The sequence below is a fragment of the Merops nubicus genome, unplaced genomic scaffold (genome assembly GCF_000691845.1).
Source record: "Merops nubicus isolate BGI_N331 unplaced genomic scaffold, ASM69184v1 scaffold49837, whole genome shotgun sequence".
In the NCBI taxonomy this organism is placed as follows: Eukaryota; Metazoa; Chordata; class Aves; order Coraciiformes; family Meropidae; genus Merops; species Merops nubicus.
In genome coordinates, this window is record NW_008619280.1 from 4,989 (window position 1) to 15,642 (window position 10,654).

A 10,654-nucleotide genomic window follows, 5' to 3' on the forward strand; every position below is an offset into this window, starting at 1 on the left:
AGGTCTGCCCTGAACCAGGAAGCTCTGTGGAGTGCACTCCACAGACAGACACTCCTGACTCCCTGCAAGTGGTCCCCGCTTTTATCCCCAAGCAGACACCTGACCTTTGTCAACTCATTGCAGGACCCCTGGGGCTCATTTCCCTTCTGGCTCTCCCTGCAGGGCCGGCCGCACCCTGGGGGGAAGCTATAAGGCAAACTCACCACCTCTGTATGAAGGGCTGTGGGAATCACCCATATGTCAACCTTAATTCGGGGTTCAAACCCCAGCATTTCAGTAACCTACAGGTTCGTCTGTCAAATGAAGCTGGTACTGCCCAGCTGACTGAAGTATTTAGAAGCTTTATAATGATGGCCCCAAATGTGTGATCAGTCACCTAGCAAGGCGAGAGCTCTCAACCTCTAGGAGTTTCCTTGGATGGCATCCCAAGGAGGAACGACCCGAAATGGCCTCCCCATGTGCCTCCATTTACATCCTAGCTGAATCGGATCTGTGGTCATGTCAGCGCCTCCTGGCTGCGGGCCCCGATATCCGGTGGCCGAGCACCCCACAACGCTCACCTCAGCGGTGTGAGGGGAGCCAGCAGCTGCCGTCTGCCTGCCAACAGCAGCCCGGGCTCTGCCAGGGCGGCCACACCGCCCACAAGCTGCTGCTGGCTTGCTGGCCTCACATCCCTGTGGCCACCTTTCTGGTTTTGCTTCTGAAAGGAAGGGTAGTATGTTTATTTACTTTCTATGGACCTTGGCAGTTTTTGGTGGAAAATTAAAATTGTTTAACATCTGAACTTGCTGAAGCATTTCAGGTGGTAGTAGGAAATTCAAGTACAGCTACCCCACAGAAGGAGAACAAGAGGAAATACCACATGAGAAGAAAAATAAAGATTGCAAGGCTTTCATGGATGAAAATAGTAATTTTATAACTATTAGGAATTCCTCACAGGGATTACTTTATTACATTACTTACAAGAAGCACACATGAACTATAGTCTGTGATAACTAAAGCACTGGGATTTTTTTTTTCTTTTATGGCCAAAGATGATGCTTTTATGAACATGTAGGATAAGCCAAGGATTGAGTGATGCATGATTCAAAATTATTTTGTTTCCACCTATGCTAGAATCTATAAAAGCTATGATTTCTGGAGAAAGAATAAATTTCTCTAACCAGATTTGAGATTAGGATTTCCTTGTTTGTATAGATTTTTCTTCTACGGCATCAAGAACAAGTAGATGTGAACTTCATGATCTTAAAGGTCTTTTCCAGCCAAAGTGATTCTATGACTTTGTGATTCTGCACAGTTTTCACATTAGCCTGACAATTCATCCTAAGGGAAATACTATTGCAGCTTGTGCTGTGAACTTCATGAAGTCAGATGAAATTCTAATGCGAAAGCTTACATAGTAATTAGCAGGAGTTTCTTTGTACCATTCTTAATTGCTTTTCAGCAGATTCAGTGTTTAAAGAAGAAATGAAATAATCTGAAATACCTGTCTGTAGACACAGCTATTACAGCTGTGGCAGTCCAGCCATGGCTACAAAGCTTTTGCAGCCGGAATTCCTTAGGGATTAGATCCTACTACTGTGTTCATCAATTAAAACTTGGACAGCTGACAGAAGATGTCTAAAGGTTTATCAATTGCTGATTTGAGCTGAAATATAAAGATTTTCATTCTTATATAATTACAATCATAAATTTATTTTTATTTAACTATTTCCCTGTAATGTCCACAATTCAAAGGAGTTTTAGAAGAACAAAAATTGTTTGACTTCCACTTCTTTGCAAATACTAGAGCTGTTTCTCCTGACCTGTACATTGAGATATTTCCTCATCAGAAAGACAACAAAAACAACCATTCCTGAATATACAAATAACCAGGTTTTGTAATTAAACTTTGTAGAATATTTATATTTTCTTCATTCAGAAGAAAGAAACAAAAGAGCTTTTGTTGTCTGTATAATCCATTTTTAATTCTGATCCAAGCTGTCCAAATCCAGTTACTTAAAGTAGTTTACATGATCAGTTTAATTTCTGCTAGAATGCTAATGAATTTTAATTTTTTAAGTAAACAAAAGAGTACGTGGAAACAAACAAAAAAATGCTGAAAGGAGATGCTGTAAGGTAATTTCAACATTATTGATTCAGCTTTTATGTGGAGTCTAGAGTACGTGAATTTGGTTTCTCTGAATTACATACAACACATTCTGGGAGTGTTAGGTTTTAATTCCAGATTAGAATTCTTTTTCTTGCAATACTCCCAAATATTTTGTTGGTTAAATAAATAAATACATCCCACACACACACACACAGTGTTTAAGTGTTATATCGTCGTGTTTTTCTGATTCTAATGGTATAATTGCATTGTATTCATACTGAGAATTATTTTTATGAAAACAGGAACAAACTGCATAAGCATAGTTACATGTTTTCAGTCTATAAAGTTTTAGATTTAAGACTATAATTTGGAAGTAGTTTGATTTAGAACTTAATGCAGTAACTGTCAAATCATATACTTCATCAAATGACCAAGTTTCAGAGTGTTAAATGGACAAATGACACTTGGAATCTGGCTAATTCTTAGTATTGTACTGAGTAAAGAATGCAGGATCATTATATTCAGAATATCTCCACCTAACAGCAGCATTTCTCAAACTTAAAACTGATAAAGACTCTTTGAACACCCTGTCTGTCTTCTGTACTCCTGCATCCACTCCTGGGCATTTGGTTGCGGGAGGCCTTGATGGGAATCTCCTGGAAACTTCTGCTTGTCTGTTATGCAAACACTGAGGTTCTTGCTGAGTTGGAAGATTATTTGTTAATAAGCATCTACATTGCTGCAAGATTTTTGTCTAAAGGTTTTATTTCCATTGCGGTTTTAAGGGTGTTATAAATTGATAGAACTAGAGATGTGGATTATCATTATGAGCCCTTCTCATCTAATGTCCTGTGAACTTATAACTGCAGTTTAAAGACGGTTCAAGATTTCTTTTTAATTGCTGTTTTGCAGGGAGCATTCCTTTGTTAGAACACCCTTTTAATCATTTGTGATTTTTTTTTTATATATCCCTTTTAAACACACCCATCTGGCTGCTGCTGCTTGTGTCATCTGGGGTGTTACAGATGTACGTCCTAGTGTGGTGATCACTTTTTTTCTTAGATGATGTGTGCTTTCTCTTTGTTTTGAAATTTGAATTTGAAAATTTTGGCAAGAAAAAAAAGAATGAAAAGAAAGAAAGAAAAAGAAGAAAGAAAAAAAGAAAGAAAAAAGAAAGAAAAAAAAAGGAAGAAATAAAAGAAAGAAAAAAAATTCCTCAGAAGTTTTTATCTGGGAACTTTACTCACTAGCCAAACTAAATTTCCAGGTTAAAAAAAAAAGTGAATTCCATCTCAGGAGACAGAGGTGACTCATTTGGTGGGAGAGGGGCCAGGTTTCTGTGCAGTGCACACAGCTACTCATCCTTACCTTCTTTCATCTGCTGCTGCCTCCAGGCAGCCACCAGCTGATGTGGCCTTATATCAGAGAAGTGTAGTTTTGTTTTTCCATGAAGGAGCCTTTCTTTGAAGAAAGTTACTGCAGCATCAGTCATTAATTCTTTTTCATTTTTTCCTTCTTACATTTAATTACAGAAATAACCTTTCTTTTGTACTAAGTACAGAATGCTATTGTGAACCTAGCTCTCATGGGTAATTGCTTATTTCTATCACCTTGTCCATGCAGGCACAATTGCTTGTTAAGGAGAAAAATGTGCATTAGGTTTTATTTTTAAACATAAATCTTTCCTGTAACTAGAGAAATGAAGCCGTGGTCTAAAGAAGCACCATACAGGCTGCTGAGGTAATGCCAGGCTCTGTTATTTAAACAGAGCTGCAGCACTCCTGCCGAAACCATTGTTGAACATGATGCTGATTTTGGCACAAAGTTGTAGGCTGGCTTTGTACGTATTTAATACCTGTGTAACAGCACATCTTGCAGGATATACTTTGCTTCTGCAAATGCAGATCCAACTCAGAAGCTAAAATAAGTATTGAAACCAGCATATAGTGCATTAAAGTGCTTCTATCATCTTTGCATTATAGTAGTGCAGCGACCTGGCAGTGGTGTGGTCACTGTAGGAAATCTAGCTCTCCCTGAAACGTCCTTGGCACAGAACAGGACTCCAAACTCTGTCCTGAAGTCTTGCCTTAGAGAGAGAGTGTAACATTTATAACCTTGCGTTGATGTGAATGTGGGATGCATGATGATGAAAGGAGTAAGTTTGTACTCCGCTGTGTTTGGGAGTTGGGTGTTGAAGGTGGCCCTGGCAGTAGCACTGCTCGTCTCCATGAGGTGCTTCTGTGCCAGCTGTTGGTCACCCACTGCACTGTCAGCAGAGAAGTGGAAATGAAGGGTAAGTGGGCACTACCCGTCAGAGGGTGTTTGAGCTCTGCCACTTGAGTCAGCACTATGCAGTCAGGGCCACAGGATTCAGAGAGTACCCAAAAAAAAAAAAAAAAAAAAAAGTTGTTCAATGAACACCTTCATAGCCCCAGTGTGACTGTGAAAGGTGTATACACTACATCCATCTTACAGGTTGCTTGCGTGAGAACATCTGTAGATATCCTGACACTAGACAGCCTGTAGTGGTTCCAAGTGTTTAGATGTTGGAAAAAAGAGGTGTGCTTATTTTAGCAGTGCTGGCCCTATCAGCTAAGTAGGCTTGATTCCCTTTCTAATAACTTACAGTTTTATTAAGCTTCTTTCATAGGAAAATGCCTAGACTTGCCACTAAACCCAGGTGGCTAACGGAGAATGTCTAATGATACTACTGTGCGTGCTATACCTAGTGTTTTAATTATGCCCCTTGAGAGGAAAACTAACACTTGCTTTTCTTTCATCAGGCTGACTTTGATGGTGCTGCAGAAGATGTAAAAAGATTAAAGACAAGACCAACCGATGAAGAACTGAAGGAACTATATGGATTCTACAAACAGGCTACTGTTGGAGATATTAATATTGGTATTCCTATTCCTATATATAATTCACATTTACCCTTATGTCTTAATGAAATGAAGCAAATGTTATGTAAATCTGCATGATAATCAAAGGTATGCATTGACTTTGACAGAATGTCCAGGAATGCTAGATCTGAAAGGCAAAGCCAAATGGGAGGCATGGAACCTGAAAAAAGGTGTTACACCAATTAAATTTACATCATGTAGTCATGTTTCTAGGATGACAAATAAGGAAAGATAATGACGCCTCATTTCCTTTGCAGGTTTATCGAAGGAGGATGCCATGAATGCCTATATCTCTAAAGCAAAAGCGATGATAGAAAAATATGGGATATAGAATACTCAGCATAATTCCCACTAAGAACTAACTCCTTAGCAGCTTATGAACTAACTCTGTTGAGAAAAATGCAACTCTAACTCCTTATTGTGTAGTCTGACAGTAAAATCTTTTACACATAAGCTGTTTGACTGTAAAGGTTATTTACACACGTACTCTGCTTTTAGATTGTATCTTATTCTACACAAATTTGAACCCAATAAATTAGCTTTCTCTAAGAATTGTGGATATTAAATTTATTTAGCATTTTTACAGTAGCACAAAGAGAGAAGCTCTAAAAGTAAAATAACATGGCTGTCATGTTTAGAAAATGAGGTTGTGGAGTGAATGGTTTGTGCACATGCGAGATGAGAAAATAAATGTTTTACAGTGAGGGTGGTGAGACACTGGCCCAGGTTGCCCAGAGAGGTGGTAGGTGCCCCATCCCTGGAAACAATCAAGGTCAAGCTGGGTGGAGCTCTGAGCAACCTGATTTAGTTGAAGATGTTCCTGCTCACTGCAGGGTGCTTGGACTAGATGACCTTTAAAGGTCCCTCCCAACCCAAACCATTCTGTGATTCTATTACTGCATGCAACTGTACAGAAGGAATGACTTATTATGGAGTGCTGTGGACTAATCTGACACCTTCTGCTATTAAAATAGAAGGAAATATTCATAGAGCAGCATTTTCTATGCATTTTGTTATGTGTTTTGCCAAGACTATTTCATTAGAGGGTTCCAGCAGATAAAAGTGACCTCTGGGAAGCTTGTAGAAGGAAGTTTCTCCACTTGTTAGATCTTGCCAGGCTGAAAAAGATATTAAAAGTGTCTGAAAAATGTCAACTCTTGTGGTCATTTGACATACCTATTTCAGAGTTATTATTTAATAATTATTTTAAACCCCATATCAAAACTTGTGGTTCAAACATTGAGACTGCTCTGTTGAATTGTTTAATTTAAGAAGGAGATAAAAGACTCTGGTAAACTCTTCGTAAATTGATTTGATACAACAGAAGATTGTGTAAGTATAAGAGGAAAACCATTTAAGCAACGTACCTTCTAAATCATATGGTTTATCTTCAGCCACATTAAAGCAGGTAATATCACAAGAGAAGGGAAAATTCTTTTCTGTGGTCTCAAAACTGTGAACATAAAAAGTAGTGTAAATCTTTCCATAAAATACCTGTATTTGGTGTTTGCTTCCACACACAAAATAGTGTTTTCTTTCTCCTTCAAAAAGTAACAAACTTCAGGAATTAGGTTGTGCAGAACATCAGGAGAAGGAATTACTGTATCTGTACCATTCTTAGCTCCTTATCCTACTGCAACTAAATCTAAAACTTCCCAACAGTTAAGAAAAAAGAGCTTAAACCCGCAATAAAATCTCTCACCTACAATAAATTATCACATCGTAAGCATATATTCAAGCTCTAATGTTTCAGGGCCTTATCAGCATCAGCATGCTATGGCCAAAATGGGTGCCACATCCAAGAGTGTCCTTGTATTTGCCAGGGTAAGAAACCTTAATCACACAGGTACATGAGCCATTGTGTAACATCCATTGGGGACAGGAGTTAGGACAGAAGCAGCCGGTTGCTCCCTAGATGCCTAGAAAACAAGTATTCTTTGCTACTTCTAATTAGGCTAGGGGCATTGGATCAGGAGGCTGAGTGCAGTAATCCTGAAGCATAATCAGAGACTATTCCTTTTAGTGACTACTAATTTTGGAGCCTAAGTAGAACTGTAATTCTACCATGACATGTTCACTACTGTAACAACAGTAGTGGTTCCTACAGTAAACAGTGTTTTCATTTAGGTTTTACATACTAGAATATAAATGGAAAAGCATAAAAAGGAGGAAATTAAGTTTACTTTTTTCATATGCTTTTTATATCAAGAGAACAAATTAAAGAGAAAGAAAAAGGAAAACCTGAAATGATCAGACAGAAGCAAAGCTGTACAATACAAATACAAACATAATACAAAATTGCACAACTTAGGAAAATGCCTGAAGAATTCTATGGTCTTCTCTGAAAGTAAGTATCAGACGTTTCTTAATGTTTTCATTTTGCAGAATCTCAGAAGTTCCTTCTAACATTTGTATATGTTTAAGAACCTCTTCACCTTCTGCATCATGTATGGGCATCCTTTTGACATCAAGGAACACTTCAGACTGCCAGCACCAGACAAAACAGATCAGGTGTGGTATAAAATAAATTTTCAATATTATTGTTAAGAATTTTTTTAGTAAAAAAGTACAATGATTCTCTGTCTCCAAAACAAAATGGCTGATGAGCTAAACATCTACAGAGAATACTTCTTGGAAAGGGTTAGTAGACTGTGTTTGCTGAAAACACAGATTATGAGTGAGCCAAGTATCCTCAAAGTCTAAAACTTCCATAGACACATAACCATTAATTTAGTTATGTTCAAAGTTTGACTCTCACTATTGAAACACAACTAATAAAATAATCTATTTAAGAGAAAGAAAAGCCCATTAGTGGACACAAACCTGACTAACATAGGACTGCAAAGACTAAGTGATTATGGAAATTTGCAAGAATAATAATTGCTTCCATGAAGGACTAGCTCATACTCAGGATTACTAAGAAGCCTCAGAAAGAGGAGAATGGAAATAGCAAATATTGACCAAGGACAGGACGACTGGAAAAAAGCCACTTCACTCTTGTTTTCCTGATAAAGACTGGCAGAACAATCAGAACCTCAAAAGGAGCAGAGGACATATTAAAAAGACCACAAAGAAAGAGGAGGGAAAGAAAGAAACAGACAAAAGTACTGAGGGCTGGTGCAGGTTTATGGACAGCTAAGTTAAGACAGTTATTTCACATTACAGAGTGGCTCTTTGTATTTTGTCTTGATTACTTTTTAATATTAAGCCAAAGGCCACAGTAAATAATACAGTATTTGAAAAAGATAGCATTAGCTTAAGGAGACTGTTCTCCCTAGACTAAGGTTAGCAGGCACTGAATACTCTGTAATGTGAAACTCTCCATCTGTCTCCGAATTAATTTCCTCTTAGAAAACAGAGTATTTTTCTGCATACATTCAGAAGCAATGCTTGTTTTGTATTAAAGCCACTCTGCATACCATACTGTAAAATGTTGTTTTTACTCTTGGTAACTAATATGCTGTTTTATTTAGTAATATTAATGATTCTGTAACTTATGTTTGGGGCATGTCCCCCAGATACAAAAAGATGGATTGGCTCCAGTCCATACTTTTCTTTCAAGTGTAGTGCAACTGCAAAACTAACATAAGGTCCAAAACTGTGGTGAAAACAGAAATTAAAGCAAAGTAAGCAAAAACATATGTAAAAACTGCAAAATTTAAGCATAATTTGATTTTCAGTGACAACTGGTTATCTTGAGCAGTTAATGAAGCCATATATGACACATAAATTATAGCGATGCTAGCTAATTGACATGAAATGTATTCCTATACAATCTAGTTTCACAAATCAGACCTTTTAAAATCTCTTTTTCTTTTAGGAGTCACCTTAATATGCATTAAGAACAGTTATTTTGAATATTTGGGACTAAATGATCTCAAAAATCTGTGTGTTTTATGAATGGTTTGTCCTCTGCATTCATATAGAGCAAGCACTGACACAAATATTAACAGTAAACACAAGCATAATTGATCTGTGTAAAAAAAGATAAAATCGCAAAACTGACATTTTTAGAAGACATTGTGCCTGAAGCAATCAATAAAAAAATCAGAGTCTTTAAGATCAACAGCATGTTTTAGGGTAACTTGACAAAACACCTTTGCAGAAGTATATTTTCCTAAAGTTTTTGCACATGAAGGCAAGTAAGCATCTATTCCTGGAGATCAAAAATAAAGCTCCTTCACCAGGATGTCTAAACAAAAAAGGCAAATGCTTTTTCTTCCAATTCTTTTAACAAAACACTTGTAATTTCATTAACTAGGGTTGTCATGTCTTTTGGAAAAGCAGACAGGGAGCAAAGCCAGCCTTGCAGGAGAGGAGGGGATGTGCATCCAGATGGCACAGCTGCCTGGTTTTAAGTCTTCCCTCCCCTAGGCGTTAAGGGGAGGAGCCCTCTCCCTGGAAAAAAGGCAGGGACTGAGGCACACAGCACACCGAGAGGGAGACAATAATACTGCGTGAGGCGTGAGGTAAAAAGCACAGATTAACATACCCCTGACAGCACAGAAGTTGTGGCAAGTTTGATACATGGAGGCCCACAACCTCACTGACAAAAAGGCCTGCATAAAGTGAACAAGAAAAGCCAGTCTTTTGTATGACCTGTATTCACAAGTACAGTAATGTGGAAGACCATGACCTGATTTGAATAAAACACTGCATTTGGTTAGTAGACCACTCATAATTTCTACCAGCTGGAAGACAGTGATGCGTGGACAACATGCTGTGGTTGCTTATGATCATTTTATATGAGCTATTGTGTTATGCTCCTGGTGCGCAGATGCTGTCAGCAGACTAAAATCACCAGTGTATTGTCTAACTGCGTTTGTAGTATTAGCAAGACTGATTTCTTTTTAGTGTTTACCAAAAATATCAGTAACAATAGTAATAAGGTAAAAATACTCCAAAGCAGTGACCAAAGCTAAGGAACCTGGGTACCAAAATAAGTTCTGATGCTTGAGACACATAAGCTGGACTAATTTGAGGTTTTCACATTATTCTTCATTCTTCTACATTTCTCTTCATCATTCCTAGGAAACTGAAAAATCTGCTATGTTAAGAGAAGAGCCTGCCTGTTGACCTAGCCAGTCAGCAAGCACTGCTCCTTTCCCAAATGAGATCTGCAGTCTTCTACTCACTTCTCATTTCTCCTTCTCTGGGGAACCCTAAATCACCCCTTCTGATTTAGCAGCCATTTCCATGGGAAGGTTCAGGCTCTGCAGTGAGGGCTTGTCCTGGGCCCTGCAGTTGCTATTTCCAAATGGCAAAAGTGGAAACTTTTGCTAAGGCTTCTTTCACAGTACTTTTATGTTGTAATTATTATGAAGTAAATTGAGGCACACTATGTTTGGAAGCTGTTGTAAAGCAGATTCTGTTGGCTCATCCTGACTGTTGCTGTTATGCCCAATACTGCTTTCCACATGATTTATCTGATGTCAGAGGTATTGGATTATAATGTACGATTTGTAAAAAGGCACCTAATATGCTTTATTTCTACCTCAAATTGTGTCAACTATAAAATCTGAAACCCAATGTTAATGTTATGAAAGCTAGCTATTATAAACACCAGGGCCGCTAATAATCTTCCTACAAGTAATTAAATACTACCAGAAACAATTAGTTCCTAACTAAGGCTGTGTCCTGGTTGGGCTGGGACAGGGTG

At 38.1% G+C, this 10,654-nt stretch overlaps 2 protein-coding genes across 2 annotated transcripts in view; one reads left to right on the forward strand and one right to left on the reverse strand.

Annotated features, from left to right (window-relative positions):
• ACBD7 (acyl-CoA binding domain containing 7) overlaps positions 1 to 5,531 on the forward strand; it is a 9,282-nt gene extending 3,751 nt beyond the window's left edge. The window contains exons 2-4 of the mRNA XM_008943711.1: positions 4,876 to 4,993; positions 5,103 to 5,165; positions 5,253 to 5,531. Of these exons, the coding sequence (XP_008941959.1) occupies positions 4,876 to 4,993; positions 5,103 to 5,165; positions 5,253 to 5,326 (255 nt within the window). The 3' untranslated portion in view covers positions 5,327 to 5,531. The remainder of the gene's footprint in view (positions 1 to 4,875; positions 4,994 to 5,102; positions 5,166 to 5,252) is intronic.
• Positions 5,532 to 5,979: 448 nt separating this feature from the next.
• Positions 5,980 to 9,267, reverse strand: OLAH (oleoyl-ACP hydrolase; the record flags this gene model as incomplete). The annotated part of the gene is made up of 5 exons (XM_008943713.1): positions 5,980 to 6,113; positions 6,363 to 6,452; positions 7,311 to 7,479; positions 8,494 to 8,600; positions 9,193 to 9,267. Coding segments are annotated over 5 exons (575 nt in total), but the record flags the coding sequence as incomplete, so codon positions are not given.
• Between the last annotated feature and the right edge of the window lie 1,387 nt (positions 9,268 to 10,654).